This window comes from Chrysemys picta, chromosome 7 (genome assembly GCF_011386835.1).
Source record: "Chrysemys picta bellii isolate R12L10 chromosome 7, ASM1138683v2, whole genome shotgun sequence".
NCBI classification, from domain to species: Eukaryota; Metazoa; Chordata; order Testudines; family Emydidae; genus Chrysemys; species Chrysemys picta.
The window spans coordinates 125,736,490-125,760,380 of NC_088797.1; the positions used below are offsets into that span (position 1 = coordinate 125,736,490).

The 23,891-nt window shown below is 54.2% G+C and overlaps 1 protein-coding gene across 15 annotated transcripts in view; it reads left to right on the forward strand.

Annotated features, from left to right (window-relative positions):
- Window positions 1–23,891, forward strand: part of SEMA4G (semaphorin 4G) — a 96,580-nt gene that overhangs the window by 25,067 nt on the left and 47,622 nt on the right. For 7 of the 15 annotated variants that reach the window (XM_065552642.1, XM_065552644.1, XM_065552640.1 and 4 more), the window contains exons 1-2: window positions 11,660–12,047; window positions 19,987–20,229. In XM_065552642.1, coding sequence (XP_065408714.1) covers window positions 11,981–12,047; window positions 19,987–20,229 — 310 coding nt within the window. In that variant the 5' untranslated portion in view covers window positions 11,660–11,980. Of the gene's footprint in view, window positions 1–170; window positions 817–3,327; window positions 3,467–3,784; window positions 3,837–3,889; window positions 4,302–11,659; window positions 12,048–19,986; window positions 20,230–23,891 lie in introns of those variants that run through there. The other 8 variants (XM_065552650.1, XM_042845194.2, XM_065552649.1 and 5 more) reach the window with 5 other exon arrangements.

The window sequence follows — 23,891 nt, forward strand, 5'->3', positions numbered from 1 at the left end:
GCCGTTCTGAGAATCAGCCCTGGAGTTGTGCTGCATAGGCCGCCATACAGCAGTCGGATGGCTTGGGCCACTAATCAGCGGGGCTGATTTAAAATCAGTGACTTGGAGGGCGGAGGCTCTGTATACCCTTTTATCAGTCTCCCACGCCAGCCGGTTCTCCCTTTCCTGTGCTGCACCCAGAACTTGCACCGCTCTGGTGAGCTTTAACAGAATGAGCAAACTTTCTGTTGTAAAAACGAAAGGCGGCCGTGTCGGGGGGGGAACGCGGGTTTCAGGCAGGCTGGGAAGCGCACTGGCGTCTCTAAATAGATGTGAGAAAGTTACAAGCCATTAATAAGCGGAGCCGAGATGGGAACGGATCCCACAGGGGCATCTAAGCAAGGCCACTTTCTGTGCGTGCCTCGCAAATGAAAAACAAGTTCATCCGTTTCTCGGTGGGCTGCGGCGGTTTTCGAAATGCTTTGTGGGAAAAGGAATCCAGAGGGGAATATTCGGGCGACTTGTTGTTGCAGGAGGGGAACAGTGACAGCTGCATTCGATATCCACACGCAGAGCTAATGAGGCGCTTTTTAACGGCCGCTGGCGTATAAAGGAATGGGAGGAAGTGGCAAGCCTGAACACTCTGTCGGCAGCTCCTGCCATTTGGGAACGGATTGCTACGGGAGAGGAGGGCCAGCGTGTTACAGCTCCCCCTTGATCCTTTCGAAGCCCTGAATGCAGCATCAGACCCCAGTGGGAGTAGCAAGAACTCAGCATCTCTCGCAATCTCAGGCCAGAGACTTTTGACCCCTGATGCAGCAAAGCACGTTTAAGCACGTGAGTACTCCCGTTGGCTGCTCAGAGAGCCACGGGACTTGAAACAAAGAACGTGCTCTGCTGGGCTGGGTCTGCAAATAGCTCCGCTGATGTAATCGCCGGCCCGGAGCAACGGGCAGCGACACGGGATGGTGTTTTAATTTTCATGGCCATATAGGAAAAACTAAAACGGCTCCCACTGTTAGCTCCGCAAAGGAGGCCAGTGCTGGGGACGGACGGGTGGCGAGCGGCCGTCTGGCTGGTGGGGGTTTCCTCCTGAGAAGCAGGTTGGCCCGTGTAGCGGGGAAGAGAACATCCCATCAGGATGCCTGGGGAACCTGAGCTTGTCAGATCTGTCAGCGCTAAACTCTGCTTTTTTGAGTAGGCTCGTGGAACGGAGCGGAACCCAGACCCCGTGCTGGGGCGAGGGAAGGAATGCCCGGCCAATTTTTGCTCTGATTACTGTTAAATAAACACTTGAGTCAACCAGTAATTAAAAAATGTCTTGCCACTCTAGAGTAAACGGAGAGCTTAGATTCTTCAATGTCTTACCCTGCCCTGTCGGGCTGTCAGCTACAATAGGGGCTTCTGGTTCAGTCCTTCATCTGGTCTTCTACTGGAGAACAGGTTTGTTTCCAGTGACCAACTCTCCTCCTAACGCAGCTGCTATAACACCTTCCTGCTTTACGTGCGCGGTTCCCACCAGTCGCCCGATCCTGAGGATTTGTACCCATCACTCTTGGAGGCTTCGCTTGGGTGTCTCAAGGTAGGCCGATAAGTGCTAGTCCCGGTAGGGTGTGTGCAGAATCGGGCCCTTTACTCTCCGCACCCAGCTCTCCTGAAGGGCTGCGTGCATTGGGCCTGGTTCTCCATTGCCATCCAAGGAATTTCAAACAAAACGAAAACACCTTAGTTCCTTGCAAAATATTTTGTGAAATATACCCCCCCCCCTTACCCTTCCCCCCTAGCTCTGGTGTGCTTCCTCAGAAGCATATTGCATTGGTCCCAGAAAGACACCAGACTAGAGACGCTGCTGGTCTGAAGTAGCTCAGTGATCATGAGGTGGAGGAGTGCTGCCAGTGATGGAGAGCAGAGATCTCTCTTCTTTGTGTAAGTTTAAAACAAAAAATCCACACAAAGATTTTGCTCAACGCGCTTAAAATCCAAACTGCCCCTTTTTGCTCCCAATTGCAGGGGGCAGTCGGTGGCCCAGCAACTCTGATCTCAGAGGTTCCAGTTACCGGAGTTAGAGATGAGTTCCCCCTTTGCACTCCACGCAGTCATTTCCCTCCGTGACCCACGTCTGAGTCAGCCAGGCCCCTGCGCGCCCCTCTGTAACGTGGGAGGGTGCTTGGGGGGAAGACTGCACTCTCGTCTGGGCTTGGGGTAGGGGACAGAACAGGCTTCATTAGCAAAATGATGGTGCCACTCCCAAGAGGTGGCTTAATGTGACCCTTTTTGGGGGGGTGGGGGAGTAGCAAAACTATATAGAAATGTTATACTGAGAGAAAGAGAATAATAGAGAGAATCCACTTAGTGCTATCAAGGATTTAAATCATAGGTATGCACAGAACAGGTCCAGCAGAGGCAGGAGAGGGGCTAGATCCTTCCTTCCTCTCCTATATCCCTCTAGCCCCGTTCACACCTGCCGTGGTAGTGTGCCCCAGCTCGTGTCTGGATAAACTGCACCTCTTGGGATAATTCAACAGCCTCCATGGCTCTCACGGGACTGTCAAGGAAAGGAGAGACAACAGTGGCAGCTCTAATGGCAGGTGTCACCAGGTGGCGCTGTCCGAGTCATCCACGTTCTTAGCATGTGAGCAAGTTTTGACTCTTGGGGAGACATGCTGCCATGTTATGTTTTGGGAAGTTTCTGTGTAGAGGCAGCCTGGGGAGAGAGGTTGCTATGCAAGCAGGAGAGTTTGCTTTCTGCCTTGGTCTCCGATGCCTCAAGGAGGAACAGGGCGCTGCTGTTGGGCCGAGATTCCTGGAAGAAGGGATGGCTTTGCATGCTCCTTTGACCGCCTCTGTTCCAGGACTGGTGTGTGTGTAAAATCAAGGACTTACTCTGGGAGTGTAGCCGGATTCTTTGACTTTAATTTCGCCTCCGCTGGGAAGCTGACCAGCAAGACTCCAGACATTGGTGACTGCTCAGCAGAGATGTTGTAATGGGACGCTGGGCAACACAGCCGTCCTATGGGACTGGCTTTTGATCAGGCCTGTAAAATTCACCCCTCCAGCTTCTCTCTCCAGGCCTGGAATCCCGTTTAGCCTTTTAGAATTTGTTTGTTCTCTGTTTCAGATCTGATGAAATATTTGCTCTTGGGAAACCATCTGCAGCAAGCATGTTTGAACAGTGTTCTAGAGGGCTAGGTAGTCGGTGTGTGTATATATATACACACCATATAAACAATATATGTATAAACAAAATCTTAAGCAAACAAATCCACATTAGTTGCTTTATCAAAAGGTCGTCTATTCAGCGTTCTTGGCCCATCTCTCCTGTTCTCATTAGTTCCTTTTAAAATTAGCAGGCAGCTTCTGCTGGAACGGCTATTCCTGTGACGGGATTGGAACTAAACAGCTTAGAGGAGATGAGGATTTTGTTCATTGGAGCCCAAAGCGGAGGCAGAAACGCGAAAGCGGGCAATAAAGAGACATCGGCTTTAAGGTTTGGTTAATGGCCTTTAAAACCCACCTCCCCAGAGTCTGGCCTGTGCTGCTTTAAAACAGGCCCCAGGGCGACGTCGAGGATTTTTTGGTAAATTACAAAGCTCTCGATACAGATCAGCTTTCTCCACTCGATATTCTGACTTCCCCTGCTTGAGACTGGCAAGCGCTTTGAGAAGTAGCTCAACAGCTTATCCCAGGGCGGCTGCTGCTTCTGTGAACGCCTCTCTGTCCTCTCCCGAAACCGAAGAGCGGAACGAAGGGGGGGGGGGGCAGTGGGAGAGGCTCCGGGGGGGTGTTTAAAGCTGCTCGGTGCAAGCACAGAAGCAATGGAATGAAACTGTGCAAAGAATGGCTGAGTCGTGACCCAGGTGGGCATAGGGAGGCCTTTCCATTGTTTGCTGCTGATCAAACCCTGCGGCTGGAAATCGCTTCTTTGCTCATGACTCTTCATCAGGCGCTGCTCTAATGTTTTGGGTTTTGTGCGGGGGGAGAGAGGGCTTGGTTTCCATTGCTGGGCCCTCCTGGTTTGCAAATGCGCTGGTGTTTGCTAGCCCAGATGTGTCTGTAAAGGTGACGGCGCGGAGTTGGAGGCAGAGCTGTAGCTGTCTGACGTTCGCCCTCTCTGATGCTTTTCCGGTTGTGTTTACTTGAGCCTGTCGCCTCCCGACTGGAAAGGAGAGGCCCGTCCTGCTGTCGGTTACGTGCGTGCACCGCGGTGAGCAGGACTTGGCTGAGTCTCATTCCCACCCCCACGGCCAAAGCACCGTTGCAAATAGTTAATCCTAAAGCTGTGCTTCTAATGAGCTGGCCCACATAAGTGGATCTGAATCGTGGTGAGTTCACTAGGGTCGGGTATTTCCTCCCTCGCTGGCTGTTGGGGGAGATGCTGCATAAGGGGCACCTGACTGTGAGGACAGTCCTAGCCACGGGCCCCCCTTCTCCAGTGCACGTGAGGCCTGGTCCTCTGAACGAACATGCACGAGCCTGGGTGTTATCGGTACGCGCGGCTCTGTCTCGCTGAGCGGCTGCTTCTCCAGCCGTAGCACTGCCAGCTCTGCCGCTCACACACTCAGTCCCAGGCCTTGCCCACCCTCTGCGTTTTGCTCTGGTATCGGCCGGCCTAGGGGGAGACAAGCTGGTGGGTCCCCATCAAGTTTCTGATGCAGCAGCTCGACTAGCCCTCGGGACAGAGGGACCAGGACTGGATGGGCACGCAGGGCGAGTCCGTGCAGGTGCTCTCGTAACAAGGTTGAGGTTGTTGGTGGGGTGGGGAGGGGTAGGCCGGCCCTGGTGCTGGATCTGCCTTGGGATGGCTGGTCTCTGAACGTGGCCCCGTGTGCATGGAGTCCAGGGCCAGGCGTCCAACCCCCTGGAGAACAGGAGCCTTGCATGAATCGTTCGGCACTGTCTCGTGCTGCCAGGGGTCTTACCCTGGGTGTTTCCACGAATGCATCCTCCACTGGCTTATGATCGAGGAGCCGTGTGAGCAGGGAGCATTGTGCTGGCAGAGAACGGAGAAGGGCCTGGGAAACCCATTCACTCAGTCTTCCTCTCCCCCCTCGCCCCGCGCTTCAAGTCTCCAAAGCCCAGCGGCAGTGGGAAGCCAAGCCAGCTGGCACCGTGCCGCTGGGAAATGCTCTTTGCTGGGAATGTCTCTGCTGCCTTCCCGAGAGCCGACGGCTCCAGCCCAGTGCTGGGCTTGCGCCAATGAGGCCGGGGCTGCAGGTAACTCCGCCGAGGAGACTGTCCGGGTCGTACCAGGTGCCAGCACAGGCTGGTGAAAGACGTTCCTGAGAAAGCCGGGGCGACATAGGGGCTGGGGAGCGCAGGGGACTCTCCCAACCAGCTCTCCCTTTCTGGGCAGGCGGGGGTGCTCTGCGACGCCTGACACCGGGCAGTGCCTCTGAGCCTGAGGAGTCAAGCGTAGGACAGTATCCAGTCAAAGCTACGGGGGGGGTGGAACATCAGGGGGCTCCATGGCCCCTCGTCATGCAAAACGTGCCCTGCAATCTTCCAGGACCACGAGTGTTTGGAGTCTGGTTTGCACCCCCGGCGGGATGGCCCAGCCCGGCGCGTTGATTTGTGGCTCCCTCTCAGAGGGGAGGAAAGCCACCAACTGACTCACCGTCCCCACTGCCTGCCGTGTTCTGGCTTCTCCTGGGAGGTCTCTCTCAAACGCTGCCCGGACCTGACCCTGCGTAGCTCAGGCCGCTTCAGCCAGGCGTGGGGTTAGACTCACCCTCGTTTATCAGCAGCGTGGTGCTTGCAGTGTCTCTGAAGCCCTCGGTGTGGGGTTCTGGGGCCCTTTCGTTCTCCCTCCCCAGTGCCCTGCTGGGAAGAGCTGGCCCCAGGCCCTGCAGAAACCATCGGCACAGCTTCCAGTTCACCCAGTATGGAGCAGGATGTGGGGGGACAGCTCTGAGCCCAAACTCAAGCTCAAGGGTTGAGTGGAACAAACATGTTCCCGTATCTCGGCACGTGAGGAGCCCACGTGTCTTTTCCGTAGCGCTGACGGGCAGGGCAGGGCTCATGGGCGTCCAGGCTTCCAAAGCTAACCGTGGCTACTGGGGCGGAAACGGGAGCTGGTCCTCCAGGCAGTCGCCTGCCCTGGGGATGGCTGCGTTGGGCATGTTAGCAAGAGTCTGATTTTAAATCTCTCTCTAAACGGTGGGCGCATCGCAGGGAGGGAAACCCTGGGGAAAAGCAGAGGCTGCAGAGATGACCCGAGAACCCGAGGTGGCTTCCTTGGGTGTGCTTTGCTCGGAGGCATCTGAAAGACTCCAGCTCCCTGAAAGACAGTGCCCTGGCAAAGCCCTGTGGAGAACTCTCCACCCGGGCTCTGCCCCTTGGAAGCCGGGCACTGCAGTGACAGCTCACCTCACCGGCCATCTCTCGGAAAAGCTTTTTGCTCCTTCTGCACTGGGAGCAAAGGAAGTCAGTCATGCCCACAGGCACAGGAAGGGAGTGCGGCTGAGTGGTTAGAGCCAGGCACTGAGCTGGGATGGCTGGGTCCATTCCTGGTTCTGGCAGACTCTCCATATAACCTTGTTCGAGCCACTCTAAACTGGGTCGAACGGCCACCTCACCGGTGGGTGATGCTTGTGCCATGTTTGTGACGCCCCTCGGGCCCGCTGGCTGACGTGTGCTATACGCTGGGACTGCAAAGAAGCTATTAACGTGAGGGTCCGTTTAAAAGGCTGGGAGCTCCCTGCCTGTGTGGTGCAGGGTCAGTGACAGGACTGGGCCCAGTCTCTCTCGGTTTCTCTCTGATGGTGTCTTTTCCCATCAGTCGCGTTGGCCCGACTGGACTTCCAGACGCACCCGGCCGGCGGGGTTCTGAGCTCTCGAAGCTCCAGCCCGTTATTAGGTATCTCCTGGCATTCCCCTCCCCACTGGCCGTGCCCCTGGTGGATATTTAAAGACATCTTTATATCGTGGAGCCAATTTTCTGCTTAACAGGCCCCGGGGATGAAACCAGAAGCTGGTGGTTTATGATGCAACATAGGCACGATCCCGGCCATGGAGCCGATGGAACGAGCTGAGGTTTTGGGGGATTGTCTCGACCAGAGATAATCAGGGTTAGACTTCGCCCCCGTCTATGCTGGGAGAGTCGGGAAGGTTGGAATTGGTTGTGCCACAGCTTGTGTGCGAGGACTAAGGATTCACTAGAGGCCCCTTAGAACACAACATAAGAGCCTCAGAACGGCCAGACTGGGTCAGACCAAAGGTCCATCTAGCCCAGTGTCCTGTCTTCCAACAGTGGCCAGTGCCAGGTGCCCCAGAGGGAATGAACAGAACAGGGAATCATCCAGTGATCCATCCCTGTCGCCCATTCCCGGCTTCTCACAAACAGAGGCTAGGGACACCATCCATCACTCCACATGAGTCTCCGTTAGCACCTTGATCCCCCAGTAACTTGCATCGTCCTGTCTTGGTGAAAGAACTTCATTGTCAGACTCTGGGTCAGACCCCAGACCTTGCCCTTTGCGCCTCTCCCAAGAAAGGAGCTAACAGCTGGCACGATTGTCCGAGATAGCAAATAGAAGGATGGACGGAAGAGCCCCCTAACCTTCAGTCCTGTGTGGGGTTGGGGGGACCCTGTTATTTCACACTGAGCTTCCTATAACCAGAGAAGAGTTGGAGACTCAATGAGGTTCATTGGGCACCTCAAGATGGCAATCTAATTTAACCTGGGAAGTGATCAGACGCCGTGGGTGTGCAGCTGGTGTGCTGAGACCACTGCCTGTTCTGCTGTGTGCTGACCACTAGCACCTGATTGTTTCCTTCTGCTTCCCCTCTTGGAGCAGGGACTGTCTTTCTTCTGTGTTTGTACAGCGCCTAGCACCTTGGTGCCCTGCTCCACAACCACAATACATATACTGACCGTGGTGATGACAGCTATTGCACTCCCTCTAAAGCAGTGGTCCCCAAACTGTGGGGCATGTCCCCCAAGGGGAGCTGAGGAACATTCAGGGGGACATGCAGCGAGGCCCGGGCGTGAGGAAGTGCCACACCCCCAGCCTCGCTCCTCCCCCAGCCCTGTTCAGCCCATGTCCTGCTCAGTCCAAGGCTTGCAGATGGCAGCCCCACTAGGGTTGCTTAGCCTTGAAGTATCCCAGAGAAATAATTATCTAGCTGGGAGCCTCGAGGGCATGTCATATGGGTCAGGCCCTGACCTTTAGTGTGAAAACAAGGGGTCGTGTAGTGCAACACCAGCATCAGACACTTGGGTTGCACAACGTTACGGTGCTGCAACCCGCCTCGCCCCCTTTCCTTGCACGCCGTGCTGTGCTCCCCGCCCCGGCGGCCGGCCGTGTAAGCTCTTCGAGGCAAGCACCTGTGTTTGTAATGTATCTCATGCCCTGAGCACGTCGGGCACCTAATCACATCACCCTAGTTACCACTAAACCGGCTGGAGTTCGCCGCTGCTGCAGGTCAGCAAGTTCAATCTTGTGTGGCTGGATTGTTTTAATCCTCCTGCCTTCTTTGTGGACAGCAGTTCAGGTTTCCCCTTCTCGTGGTGTGTTGAACTCCATACTTCGGGGGTGTAAACTGATCTACTGTGGGAGGCCAGGAAGTGGGCTTTTCCCTACACACCACAAGGCTTAATTGGCTCCCTCCATTATGGTTTTACACCCTCCTCTGAAACACAGGGTATCAGGCACGGCCGGATTAGACGGGTTTGCTGGACCGGATCAGGTCACTGGCATGTTACGTGGGGGTTTGGCCGGAATTTCCTCCCTACTGGAACGGAATCCAAGACAGATGCTGAATTTCCAGGCAACGTATGCTGAAATCTAGTGGAATAATGTTGGGAAACCCGCTCACCCTAGAAACAACTCAGCTAAGGTGCCAAATTGCTCCTGTATTCTCCCGCCGCTCCTTTTTGTTTCTGGTTCTCTCGTTGTGGTAACTGCCTGAAATGGCTTCACCTGAAGGCGCTGTCCGCTCAAGTCTCCCCGCTGTGACTTGCAACTTCAGAGACGCCTTCCCCGTCCCGTCTCAGCACCCCTCCGTAATCTGAAGGCATAGGACACAGCCGCGTCAAAGCTGAACAAGTCTTGTTACGAGACTCCACGTGTTCATTGCAAAGAGGCTGGGGGCCAGTAAAGGATATTGCCTCCCCTTCCCTTGTCTCTCGCATGAATCCAGCTGTACAGGAAAGGGCTGCCTTTGTGAACAGATGCTGCCTCATGAAAGGGGGCGTCCAGCTCCCTCGGGCTGCAGGAGGAGGTAGGGAAATTGAAAACATCTGGATCTTTTCACTCTCTTCCCCACCTGGTCAGGTTTGTTCCTGGCTAGCTTTTCTCGTCCGAAGAGGCTGGCCCAGGCTTTGGTTTTGAAATGTACAATGCAGGGAGCTACACGCCTGGTGACTTGGTTGTCCACTTGCATCACATCCAATAAATCTTTCAGCTGAAGGGGAAAGTGTCCTTCTGGGTTTGGGAACACTTGCTGGGTTCTTTGTCCCTGTCTGGAGAGGAGTCTTAGGGCAGGTCTACACCACGGAATTACTTCGGTGTAACTACGCTGCCCCAGGGTGTGAAAAATCCCCCCCCCCCCCGAGTGACGTAGTTACACCGATCTAAGCGCCCATGTGGACAGCGCTGACATAGCTACCGCCTCTCGGTAGGATTAATTACACTGACAAGAGAGCAGCTTCCTTAAAGCACTACAGCTGCGCCGATGCAGCATTTTAAGTGTAGACCCGCCCTTCGAGTCTGTCTGCACTGCAGTCGGGAGGTGCGATTGCAGCACACGTAGACGTAACCAAGCTACCTTTGGACCCCATAAGCTGGCGACTTGGAGCACCTTCTTGGGCTTCAGAGAGATACTATGACAGCGGAGCCCTGACTCTGACTAGACAGGAGGGAAAATTGCAGAATGAGCCGTATGGGACGAGCGGCAGCCCCCTCTGTCTCTCTCCACCGGACCCAGCTTTGTCATAGCCTGAGGGTTCTCTCTACTTCTCCCTCATGCCATCTTCCATTCAGCAGGGAGATTGGGCCTTCCTGGCTGATGATGCTCTGCCTCTCAGGGAAAGGGCTGAAGCGTTGTCCTGGGGGGGGAGCGGGGTTCCTCCTGCCTCCGCCCACCTCCAAAACCGCTATTAGCTGGCCAAACTGGCCGAAAAGCTCTCCTGCCCCGGGTCCCCTTAGCCCCAATGGCCTGAGCTTCCTCTGCCGCCGGCCAAATGGGCCCTGCCCGTGGATGCATTTCATGGGGCGTCGCTAGAGTTATGTGGGTAAAATGAAAAGTCTCCTCCTCCCCCGTTCTGTTACTGTGGCCCTCCGCCCTGCTCTGCTGCCGACGCCGAGCGTGCCACACACTGCCGGGAAGCGCCTGGGCTGGGGTCTAGAACTAGGGGTTGTGGAGGTGACCTGGTGCGTGTGAAGCACGTGTGCTGTGTTAAATCCGGCCTGCTTGTGTTCCTAGTGCTGCTGGAAATTTATCCTCCGTGCCGTAAGGGACATGGACGGTGGCTCTTCTCCCATTCCAGGGCAGACAGGGAGCAGGGGAGACCTCCTGTCTAAACGCTCCTTCCATCAGGCTGAACAACCTTAACGCGGCTCTTCCCAGGAAAACCCTCCCCTCCGATCCAATTCAGCCACCTGCCTTCCCAGGCCCCGGCAGGATGTGAGAGCGGAGTGGAAAGTGACTAACTGAGCAGGCAGAGATGCACCCAGATTAAAGCTCACATCTCTGTCCTAGATTAGTTCCGTGTGTGTGTGTGTGTGTGTGTGTGTGTGTGTGTCTGTCTGTCTGTCTGCAGCCCTCTCGCCTCTGGAAGTGCCGATCTCTGCATGCAGAGGTGGTGAGCAAATCAGCAGAAATCCCTTCACGTGAGCCGATACCGTTGGCAGTTCAGACACCGCATCAGCTCTAGGCCAGCCAACCACGGCGGATCTGTTCTCCGACTTGCTTCTTTCTTAGGCCAAATGCAGCAGGGAGCAATCTTTGCTGATGTTCTCCGGAAACGGCCTGTTTGTTTTTTTTATCTTTTCATTGGTTTCATTTTCAGAGCCAGCAATTCCCTCCTTTCCCCCTCCAGCTCTGCCGCGGGACTACGATCAATTGTTTCTCCTACACAGTACTCTTCACGCAGATCAGCTGTGCAAAAAATGGCCTGAAGGCAAAGGAAGGAAAAGTTTAGGCCAGACCTTAAAGAAGATAATTCTCAGCCCCCAGAGCCATCAGGCCAGAATGCCTAGGGAAGCTGGCAGAGGTACCGTTGCTGCAGATCAAAGCAACGAGGAATGATGTTGCAAAAGGCGGCTGATCCGAGGGCTGGCAAGCCCCTTCTGCCCTTGCGCACAGCCCGTCACCCCCTCAACTCCCACGGTGCTCTTGGGGTGCGCAAGGAATGTCGGACCAGATGCTACCCTCCCTTGAGTCAGGAAGCAAGGAGAGCAGCCCAAGTTCCTCCAGCCATGAAATAAGCTCTACTTTCCTGAAACGTTGCCAGGTGCAACCTTGGGTCATGGGTGATAACGAATTTGGTGGCTTCTCCTCACTTCTGTGCACATGCGCCACCTGTGTGATGCAGTGTTCCTGGGTGGCCTGGATCTGGACTAGGGTGTGAGGGGGGCCTGTGACTCAGAGTGGAAGTGAATTGTCCTCACCCTGTGTGAGCCCCGGAATGGGAATAACACCAGGAATGCTCTGGACCAGGGCTGGGTGGGAAGGTTGTCCAGGACCTCCCTACCTGGCATGTAACTCAAGCTCCCGTTATGACTGGTACAACGTACTTAACTCCGCCCACTGAAAACACAGCTCGCTGCTGGTTTACCTTCCAGCTGAGCCAGGTGCGTGCTGCTCCGGCCGATCTCCAGTTAGATCCCTCGACGGAGACCAGCCTCCCCGTTATCCCAGGCACGGAGACGTTCTTGCTGTGAAAGTCAGGCCCCTGCGGCGCGGCCCGGAGCTTGTTGTTGCATAAACACGGCCGTTTGTGTTGGTACAGCCTGGCTGTAACGAGCGACAGTCTGCAAATATCCGCCCTCGAACGCCGATGGCTGGGTGGTCTCCAGCACGCACTGGCAGCACGGGGGGCCCGCCAGCGAGACCAGTGCCAAGTGGTGAGTAAGCGGTGGCAGCTGGTCTCCTCCAAAGGAAAGCCGCTGTGTGCGTGTGGGGGAGAGAGAGCCGAGCAGTTCCTGTTCCGCGCTTTCCCCTCTCCGTGAATCCCTTCCAGCAGCCCCGGCTCGAGTGTCACAGAACCATCCTCCATAGAGCCCTAGGGTTAGAAGGGCCCGCGAGGGTCGGCTAGGCTAACCCCCTGCCAAGGCGACTTGGTACTTTCCTGCGGTAGCTCTCGAAGCTGTGGGCACGTAGCCCGGCTTCGGGAAGCAGGGAAAAGGCTCCCGTGGTGAGTCAGTGGTGGAACGGGGAGTAGACCCCAGCCTTGTGCTCCGAGCACGAGAGCCCAGCAGCCTCCACGAAGCAGTTGGGTAGCCACTTACAGGCTGGAGGGGCAAAGCCTCAGGCTTGCTGCCTGCCATAGGGCTAAAGTCAGAATTCCCGTGCACGACGCAGCGGGTACATCTGGCCCCTTGGAACAGGATTGTTACCGTAACCCCCCGTGCACAGGCCAGGTGCCTGTTCCCACAACCGCTGCCTGTACCAATCGGTTGTTTCCCTGTGCTTCCCCTGGCAGTCACTTGTCTCTTACTCAGGTTGTAAGCTGTTTGCGGCAGGGTCAGTCGTTTCAGGGTGTGGGGGATATACAGTGCCTAGCGCAGCAGGGCCTCGATCCAGGATCGGGTCCCTAGATGCTAGTGTAATAGAGATTATCACGTCACCTTCCCACAGCAAAGGGGTTCCCAAACTTTTTGCCGGCACAACCCCATTGTAATGAATTATTTCCTGGCCCCGGCAGCATGGAGGGCACCATCGTGAAGAGCACCAGAGCGTGTGAGGTCACGCTGGGTGGAGCAAAATGGCATCCCCCGTGCACTAGGGCTTGCGGTGATCCCAACAGCGGAGGGCGTGATGTCATTTGGGTGCATGGCCCACGGTTCGGGAACCACTGCCGTAGCACCAGTCATCGGCGGCTCTTGCAAAGCAGCAAGTCTCCCAGTGTGCTGGGCCGTGGCATTGTCCCGGCTTTACCTCGACTTGTTGATGTGCCCAAGGGCAGTTAGTGGCGAAGCTGAGGGTAGGGCCCACGAGTCCGACTCCAAATACCTCCCCTGCTCTGACCACTGAGCCGCCCTTCCCAGGCAGGAGTGGCACCAGTACAGTGACTCACGGCCTGCCATGAAAGGAACCTTGTTGGTGTGGTTTCCAGGGAGCCTGCTGCAGGCAGGGCTGCCCAGAGGATTCAGGGAGCCTGGGGTCTTTGGTGGCGGGGGGCCCCTGCCGCCGAAGACCCGGCACTTCGGCGGTGGGTCCTGGGGCAGAAGGACCCCCCCGCCGCGGGTCTTCGGGGCACTTTGGCGGCGGGTCCCGGGGCAGAAGGACCCCCCACCGCTGAATTGCCGCCGAAGACCCGGAGCGGAAGACACTCCGGGAGCCCGGGCGCCGCGAGAGTTTTCCGGGGCCCCCGGAGCGAGTGAAGGACCCCGCTCCAGGGGCCCTGAAAAACTCTTGTGGGGGCCCCTGTGGGGCCCAGGGCCTGGGGCAAATTGCCCCACTGCCCCCCCCCCCCCCCGGGCGGCCCTGGCTTCAGGGCAGCTCGGAGCAAGGTGCTGCGCTGAGGCACAGAGTTTACGGCCAGAAGGGACCCCAGACCCAAGAGGAAAGCGATACCTTGTAGGGATCAGTCACGGGGAGGGACCTGAAAGCCAAGCCTCTCCTGCTTCCCATTCTGAAGCAGATGGATTCCCAGCCGGTAATGGGAACAAACCCCTCCTGTCCCATGGGCCTCCCCTCTGCTCCAGAGGCTGGTGGCAGGCTGAGAAATCTTTCTCCATAACACTTCTTGCAGGGGGTGAAGGTCTCTAACCTATGCGTAAAATCTCTAGAGACTGTAGGGTCTGGCCGTGCCGCCCTGGTTTGCAAGCAAAAGCAGGGTCCGACCGAGCGTGCCCCAGCCTCCTGGCAGCGGGGGACTATAGACGGGGACAGAAGACTGGACGGCTGAGCATTGTACTGGGAGCCAGGAGCACCCGCCCCGTGGCTTTGGGAGATTGGTGAATCTCTCTGCCGCAGCGTCTCTGTCTGCGAAACAGGGACAGAACCTCCCAGAGGCATGGAGGATTCAGGGCTGAACTGCTCTGAAAGGGGGAAAGCCCTGTGCCTGGGCCAGCGGTGTCCTGATGCTGCCACGGGGCGCTGGGCTGCCGGTGCCATCTGCTGGGCAAAACTTAAACCCAAGCTTCTAACCACGTGCAGCCATGATATATCCCAGTGGGTCTGAACCAGGGATCCGGGACCCCGTGAGCAGGTTTCAGGGGGTCCACCAAGCAGAGCTGACATTAGACTCACCGGGGCCTAGGGCAGAAAGCTGAGACCCAGGTCCCTGACCTCTGCCACCTGCGGCTGAAGCCAAAGCCTGAGCATCTTAGCTTTGTGGGGGTCCCCGTGGCGTGGGGTCCTGCTTGCTGCCCCCTAACGCCGGCCCTGGCTTTTATATGCAGAAAACCAGTTATTGTGGCACAGGTGGGCCGTGGAATTTTTATAGCATGTTGGGGGGCCTCCGAAAGAAAAAGGTTGAGAACCCCTGTTATATCCCACATGGCTACGCAGGAGGCAGGAGTGGTCTGTCCGTGTGTCCTGCCCGAATTCCACCCAGCCAGTCACTTTGTCTCCTTCAAATTCCTTACCAGTGTCAGCTGGAGGTGGCACTTCTCACTTCCTGTCCTAATGTCCTGTGCAGTTGACACAGCTGCTGCATTGTCAGTAGTGGAGGTGTGAATCTCTCTCTCTCTCTCTCTCTCATTTTGAAAGGTGCTGGTGAGAGATTAACCTACATACGGCCAGTGCTTTCGAACCACATAAGCGGAGAGAAAAATGGCCTGGCTACGAGCCAGCGTAGCAGGCCCGTGATGTTCCAGGGGAACGTCTAACGTGCGCTTCCCTCGCTTTGAATCATTAAGTGACCGAGTTCCTGCTGTGACCGGTGGCTCGCAGAGAAGCTAAATGCTAGCTCTGTCTCTTTGTGATCCTTTGGGACGTGTCGGCATTGCTCAGAACTCAAAAGCTGCCACGATAAAAGCGTGGAGAGTCTCGCTGACTTACTCGCCGTGCTGGAGAGCACTGAAAAGCTGGCAGGGATCAGAGGCGACGGCTTTTATTGGAGTCTGAACAGCTCGGAAGCTGTGAAATAAAGAGAACGGAGTCTGGCTGCCCGACTTGGCTACCGCTCCTCTCTGTGCCCACCCCTCCTGGTGTGAAAGAGAACCTGAAATGTTTGCAATCGCTCTCTGCCTCCTACAGTATCTCGGCCTCCCTCTGAGCTCTGCAGCTTCCCGTAAGCGGGTTCGGGGCTGGTCAGTGAGACCTGTAGGGGGAACACTGGGGGCAGCTGCAGGAGGTGCCAGTCAACAGGCCGCAGCCTTCCCTCTGGGCTGCTACTGGACGTATTCCTGCAGCGTGGCAGTAGGGGGCGCCGTCTTTCAGGTGAGACTTAACCCCCAGCCCTCCTATCACAGGATTGTCTTCCATGTGGGGCTCACAGCTGCCACGTCCCCTGCTGCCCCCTGCTCCCGATTTAGCTAGCTAGAAGCTTAAAGCTGGAGCAAACGGCCGGCCCTGCCAAGTCTCTCCTCCCTCCTGCGTGTCTAAGTGGCTTTGCTCTCCCTTGGGACGGCTGGGTAAGTTTCTGGATGATAAGGAAACTGCAGTGCTATATCCTTCCTTTCACGCGGCTGGAGCAATGTGACTGTTCAAGCCGGAGGCATTGGGCAGAGCTGACTCTCTTTGGTGTCACTAGCTGTCTGCTGATCCTTGCTCCCCACATGCTTTCAGCCTGGGCAGGTGCACCGGAGGGCCCTGTTTCTTGCCACAATATTCTGAATTGGAAGAAGACCAGCTGCAGCAAAACTCCAAGGGATCGGGAAGCCGGCGCGCCATGCACGCCCTCTGCTTTGGTGTTGGCAGGAATTCACACCTTTCCCTAGACTTGCTAGAAAACAACACGGCACTTGGGGAGGGCGGGAAGATTTCTGCTGATGGTTTCCACCTCTGGCTTACGGTTTAGCAAATTACTGCAACTGGTTTGGCTTAACGAATGCAGCGTGTTCCGTTAACGACGGCTGCTGTCTGGAAACGGCGTCACATGTCATGAATCAGAGGCATTGCACCTTCAACTCCATGGTGTGGCTGTGATCACAACTTGGAAATGAGCTACCATTGTCAAAGGGGTTTTGCTCTGGTAACCTTGCCTCACCTTGCACAGACGCAGTTGAGGGCTTGTGCAGGAGCCTGGGACCCACCTGGGTTCTCTTCCAGTGACCTCCCCAGAACCTTAGGCAAGTAACTCTGCCTCTAATGAGATCTATACTGTAGATAGATAATAAGACAGAACATATCATATTGTCTCCATAAAAATCCATGGTATGCCCAGATCTTGGGTACTGCCTGCAGATCTGGTCGCCCCATCTCAAAAAGGATCTATTGGAATTGGAAAAGTTACAGAGAAAGGCAACACATATGATTAGGGGAATGTGTGAGGGGAGATTAAAAAGTCTGGGACTGTTCAGCTTGGAAAAGAGACGATTCAGGGGGGCTAGGATAGAGGTCTATAAAATTATGACTGGTGTGGAGAAAGTGAATAAGGAAGTGTTATTAACTCCGTCACATAACGCACAAACCAGGCTCGCCCAAACAAACTAATAGGCAGCGGGTTTAAAACAAATAAAAGGAAGTATTTCTTCACACAAGGCACGGTCAACCTGTGGAACTCTTTGCCAGAGGATGTTGTGAAGGCCAAAAATATAACAGGGTTAAAAAAAAAATTAAATAAGTTCCTGGAGGGTAACTCCATCAATGGCTATTAGCCAGGATGGGCAGGGATGGTGTCCCTAGCCTCTGTTTGGCAGAAGCTGGGAATGGGCGACAGGCTGGATCACTTGAAATTGCCCTGTTCTGTTCATTCCCTCTGGGGCACCTGGCATTGGCCACTGTCGGAGGACAGGATACTGGGCTAGATGGACCTTTCGTCTGACCCAGTCTGGCCGTTGTTATGGTCTTATGTAATTCTCTTTTGCCCCCGTTTGAAATCGGTTATCCGCTACCCATCTCCATAGTGTCTGTGTGCCTCCCGAGCAGTTAAAAATAGACCTCACCCTAACTCTGTCTCTTCCTTCCCTGCCTGTAGAAGCAGTTTGGTTGGTTCCCAGGGTCTCCTGTCTGGGGTGAGCGGGTGGGTGGCATATGGAAAACACTTGCAGGGACAGTTAACTGTAAGAAGCGGGTGAGGTTTTTAGTCAGGGAGGTCTCTTGCAAGAGCGAATGAAAGCACTGAAATTGTCCAGTCCCTGGGTCGATTCTGTCTGCTGCCTTTCTCCCCGCCCCCCGCTGGCGTTGTCATTGTTCCTGTAGTTCAGAGCTGTCCTAGGAGATTGTAGTGGTAGAGGGTGTGCCGATCTCTCTGGGAACCGGCCCAAATGCATGGAGGGATAGCGAGACCTTGAACTGGAATCTATAGTGGGTGAACCTGGCAAATCAGTAAATGCAGTTCACTGGAGGAGTGACTCCCCCTAGTTTGCTGTCTGAAGCATGAAAGCTCAAATGCTCCTCAGCTTAGATAGGTCCAAAGGTTACTAATAAATGCATTGCATCTTCTAAAAACTCAGACCCTGGATCAGGCTTCATGACATCATGCAGCAGGGAGTTCCGCAGGCTGCCCACTCCCTCAAGTGTTTCCTCTTGGATTTTTTTGGCTTTAATTTGGTCCTAGATTAGCTTGTTCTTTCCGGTGGGGCAGATTAGTACAGTAGGAAAACAAGAACTAGCCGAAACGAGACTGAAATATTGGCCCTAAATGTCCAATGCATTCCATAGGACTCTGTGCTGGATGCAGAATGCAAATAGAGACTCTGGTACCACAAGGACGGCTGGAAGTCCCACTTCTTCTTTTTAATTACGTTTATTACCTCGGTTATCTAAACAGAAGTGCTCGGATTGCAAGGTGTAATAAAACACAAAGGATCCCCTCATTCTAGATTTCATTGCATTGTTAAACGTGAAGTGTTTGTTCATCTTGCATAGAAAAAACTGGGGGCGCAGGGATACATCAGTTTATTCCCATGCCGCCTCTTCCGGAAATGGCTGCACCGAGCCTTTCAGACGCTGTATTTATGATGCAGATAGAATGAGTAACTGAGCTGTTACCCAGGTGTACGGCATCTTCCGATTTCTGAACTACGTGGGCCACCGTTTGCCTATGGGAGAATGTAGCGATGTAGATCTTTGTGCGTTTGGATTTAATGAGGATAGCAGGCTTCTGGGGTTTGGTAAGGTGTGATTTCTATTGGAATGTTTTTCCCATAGGCTGTGCATGTTTATTAAATTTAGCAGATTAATACCGTTGAAAGAGGAGAACCTATCAGAACAGAATCCCTAGGCAGAGGGAGTGATATGTAATGGCTAGTGCAGGGGACGCTCAGAGCTATACTTACTTCTATACTTACCCCTGCCACTGACTCATTCTGTGTCTTGGAGTAAATTGTGTCCCCTCTCTTTGCCTCAGTTTCCTCATCTATCAGTAGGGGATAATACTTCTCAGAAACAAACTAGGGAAATGCAACCTAGATGGAGCTACTATAAGGTGGGTGCAGAATTGGTTGGAAAACCGTTCCCAGAGAGTAGTTATCAGTGGTTCACAGTCATGCTGGAAGGGCATAACGAGTGGGGTCCCGCAGGGATCGGTTCTGGGTCTGGTTCTGTTAAATATTTTTATCAATGATTTAGATAATGGCATAGAGAGTACACTTATAACGTTTGCCGCTGATACCAAGCTGGGGAGGGCTTGCAAGCGCTTCGGAGGATAGGAATGAAATTCAAAATGATCTGGAGAAATGATCTGAAGTAAATAGGATGAAATTCAATCAGGACAAATGCAAAGTGCTCCACTTAGGAAGGAACAATCCATTGTACACATACAAAATGGGAAATGACTGCCTAGGAAGGAGTACTGCGGAAAGGGATCTGGGGGTCAGAGTGGATCACAAGCTAAATATGAGTCAACAGTGTAATGCTGTTGCAAAAAAAGCGAACATCATTCTGGGCTGTATTAGCAGGAGTGTTGTAAGCAAGACACAAGAAGTAATTCTTCCGCTCTACCCCGCGCTGATTAGGCCTCAACTGGAGTATTGTGTCCAGTTCTGGGCGCCACATGTCAGGAAAGATGTGGGCAAATTGGAGAAAGCCCAGAGAAGAGAAACACAAATGATGAAAGCAGCAAACAGTCCTGTGGCACCTTATAGACTAACAGACGTATTGGAGACTCCTATATGTCTGTTAGTCTCTAAGGTGCCACAGGACTCTCGGCTGCTTTTACAGATCCAGACTAACACGGCTACCCCTCGGATACAAATGATGAAAGGTCTAGAAAACATGACCTATGAGGGAAGATTGAAAAAATTGGGTTTGTTTAGTCTGGAGAAGAGAAGACTGAGAGGGGACATGAGAACTGTTTTCGGGTACATAAAAGGTTGTTACAAGGAGACGCGAGAAAAATTGTTCTTAACCTCTTAGGACAGGACAAGAAGTAATGGGCTTAAATTGCATCAAGGGCGGTTTAGGTTGGACATTAGGAAAAACTTCCTAACTGTCAGGGTGGTTAAGCACTGGAATAAATTGCCTAGAGAGGTTGTGGAATCTCCATCATTAGAGATTTTTAAGAGCAGGTTGGACAAACACCTGTCAGGGATGGTCTAGATAATACTTAGTCCTGCCATGAGGGCAGGGGACTGGACTAGATGACCTCTCGAGGTCCCTTCCAGTCCTGTGATTCTATGAGTCCCTGTCTCACGGGGCTGTTGTGAAGCTTAATGTTTGGGGAAGTGCTTTGAGATCCTCAGATGAAAGGATCGGCATGTTCCGCTCCTCAGCTTCCACTCTGTATTTCAGGAGCACGATCGTGGTTTGCCGTGAGACACGCAGGAGCTGGTGGGGCTATCTCCAGTGAGCTTGGCTCCCGTCCACTGGTAAAGAGTTTGTCGGCAGACCAACGACCTTGGTCACCCGGGAAGATGAGAAGACGTATGGCCTGGTACCTGTTGGTCCTGTTGGCGGCCGCGACAACGGGCTACCTCTCTCGACGATCCGCCGTGGACTTGGACGCGACCCCAAGGACAACGATCACCTATAAGGGTAAGGAAGCTTGGTTTTACCCCTGCCCCTGAGAGAGCAGCCGGACACCGTGTGTCATTGGTGCATGGTGCCTGCATGGCCGGGCGGATGTGAAGGCCGCCTGGCTACGGGGAGTGGAAGGTCCTGGGCAGAGGTCCTTAGATCTGTGCTTAGCTCCTGCAGTGAGCACTATGCAAAGCCCAGGATGCACAAGAAATGGGGTCTGGTGTGTAACAGCCAGTGCTCTGAGCTCGCGGTGTGCCCCCTCCTCCTCTCTCCGATGGCTCCCTGGGGATGAGGCCGATGATTTCCCCCTCGCCTCTGGTCCCCTTGTGTTTCGGCTGTGAGAGAGGGATGGGGCGTAGGGGGAAGCGGGGAACCTGCTCGGAGAGCCATCAGCCTGCCCTGCGTGCTGTCTGGGAGCTGCTGCCGATTGCTACGTGCCAGATTGGAGCTGTTGGCACAACAGCATCTGCATGTCCGATGACATCAGTGTCTCCGCTTTCCCAGGCTCCTGCGGCACAAGGACATATGGCCGCAGCTCCTCGAGCACAGAGGCTCTTTGGCGAGGCCGCCTGTGCTCAGCCCCCGAATGCTAGAGCTTCCCAGAGCAATTGCATTAGACTGACCTTCCCTGTGACATCCCTACCTGCTTCCTTCCTGGGGGCTTGAAGGGAGGATTTTGTCCCCTCTGCAAAGGGGGGCCAGCCTGGGGTCCACAACCCACCCCACATAAACCCCAATTCAGCTCATAAGGTGGTGCGTAAGCTAGGGTTACCATACGTCCGGATTTTCCCGGACATGTCCGGCTTTTGGGGGCTCAAATCCCCGTCCGGGGGGAAATCCCCAAAAGCCGGGCATGTCCGGGAAAATCGGGAGGTCAGCCGGGCCCGCGGGGAGCCGGTCAGCCGGTCGCCGGTGCCGCGGGGAGCCGGGTCGGCGGGGAGCCGGGCCGACCGGGCCCGCGGGGAGCCGGGCCGGCGGGGAGCCGGGCCGGCCGGGCCCGCGGGGAGCCGGGCCCGCGGGGCCGGGAGGTGCGCCGGGCCGCCGGGGGCCGGCAGTGCTGGGCGGGCCGGGGGTGGTCGGCCGGGGCCGGCACCCCAGGGCCCGAGCCGACCCAGGCTGGAAACGCCGGGGGGCCAGCCTGGGCCGCGCCTCCTCCCCCCACACCCCCCTTACCTGCTTCAGGCTTCCGGCGAATCAAATATTCGCGGGAAGCAGGGGAGGGGGTGGAGACTTTGGGGAGGGGGCGGGGTTGGGCGGGGCTGGGGGCGGGGCCGGGGGCCGTGGAGCGTCCTCCATTTGGAGGCACAAAATATGGTAACCCTACGTAAGCCTTGTCCTGGCCCCTCTGCCTAGGGATGAATTCCGCCTGTGGTGGGCTGGAGGGTGGTCAGATAGGTAGTTCCAGGCCTGCCATGCCATGGCTTTCTTGGCAGGACTGGTTTATCCAGCCTCCTGCGTCATCTTCCCCGGCCCATGGACTGACTCCTGGTTGCACTGTCGGAAAGGAGTGGGAGTCTTGCAGTTGTCTTTGATGGACAGAAGGGAGCTTGGCCTTTGCCCTGCGGGCTGGCTTGGTGACATCTCACCTGAGATGCCGCTAAATACTTCAAGACAGTTTGGAAGTGAAGCCAAGGCCAGAGCCTCTACCGGACAGGGATGATGAGAGGGCTGATTAATTAATGGCTGCACAGTGTTCGCTTAAAGGCTGATGGAGCAAGGAGAATTCAGTTCTCATGGAAAAATGAAACCTTCATGTAACTGCAGCAATTTCTTTGCAACGGCAAAAGTGTTGGCTGAAATATCGCTGCCGAATGCTCAGGAGAAGCCGAGAACTTGGTTAAAAGTTCACATTTGAGATGAGTAGATGTCCCATGAGCGCCGTGAGGGCTAGCGGGTTTAGCTCAGGGCTCGGAGCCAGGAGGTTGGTCCCAGCTTCTTCACACATCCACCGCTGAGGGCATGACTGCTTTGAAAACCAGCGAGCTCTTTATAAACCCTTAGCCACGAAGCAGTTCGGTGTCATTGTTCCATTTTACATAAGAACGGCCATACTGGGTCAGACCAAAGGTCCATCTAGCCCAGTGTCCTGTCCACCGACAGTGGCCAATGCCAGGTGCCCCAGAGGGAATGAACAGAACAGGGAATCATCCAGTGATCCATCCCTGGATGGCTAATAGCCATTGATGGACCCATCCTCCATGAACTTAGCTCGTTCTTTTTTTAACCCAGTTATAGTTTTGGCCCCACAACATCCCTTGGCAACGAGTTCCACAGGTTGACTGGACACTGTGTGAAGAAATACTTTCTTTCTTTGTTTTAAACTTGTTGCCTGTTAGTTTTATTGGGTGATAACTCGTTTGTGTGTGTTATGTGAAGGGGTAAATAACACTTCCTTATTTACTTTCTCCACACCAGTCATGATTTTATAGACCTCTGTCATATCCTCCCTTGGTCGTTTCTTTTCCAAGCTGAACAGTCAGTCTTTTTAATCTCTCCTAATATAGAAGCTGTTCCATCCCCCAGTCGTTTCTGTTGCCATTCTCTGTACCTTTTCCAATTCTCTCATACCATTTTTGAGATGGGGCGACCATATCTGCGCGCAGTATTCAAGATGTGGGCGTAGCAGAGGCAATCTGATATTTTCTGTCTTATTATCTATCCCTTTCTTAATGATTCCCAACATTCGGTTTGCTTTTTTGACTGCTGCTGCACATTGAGTGGATGATTTCAGAGGACTACCCCTCCAAGATCTCTCTCTTGAGTGGTAACAGCTAATTTAGACCCCATCATTTTATATATATAGTTGGGATTATGTTTTCCAATGTGCATTACTTTGCATTTATCAACATTGAATTTCATCTGCCATTTTGTTACCCTGTTTTGTGAGGTCCCTTTGTAACTCTTCCCAGTCAACTTTGGACTTAACTATTTTGAGTAATTTTGTATCGTCTGCAAACTTTGCCACTTCACGGTTTACCGCTTTTTCCAGATCGTTTATGAACATGTTGAACAGCATTGGTCCCAGTACAGATCCCTGGGGGACCCCGCTATTTACCTCTCTCCATTCTGAAAAGTGACCATTTATTCTTACCTTTGTCTCCTGTCTTTTAACTAGATATCGATCCATGAGAGGACCTTCCCTCTTATCCCATGACAGCTTACTTTACTTAAGAAGCTTTGGTGAGGGACCTTGCCAAAGGCTTTCTGAAAATCTAAGTCCACTATATCCACTGGATCCCCCTTGTCCACATGCTTGTTGACCCCCTCAAAGAATTCCAATAGATTGGTGAGGCGTGAGTTCCCTTTACAAAAGCTGTGTAGGCTCTTCCCCAGCATATTGTGTTCATCTCTGTGTGTGAGAATTCTGTTCTTTATTATAGTTTCAACCAGTTTGCCTGGTACTGAAGTTAGGCTCGCTGGCCTGTAATTGCCAGGATCGCCTCTGGAGCCTTTTTTAAAAATCGGTGTTACATTAGCTACCCTCCAGTTATCTGATACAGAGGCTGATTTAAGCGATAGGTTGCAGACCCCTGTCAGTAGTTCTGCAAGTTCATATTCGAGTTCCTTCAGACCTTGGGGGTGAATCCCATCTGGTCCTGGTGATGTAAATTACACAGTAATACCAGTTTGTTCCAAAATCTCCTTTGTTGACACCTCAATCTGGGACAGGCGTTCAG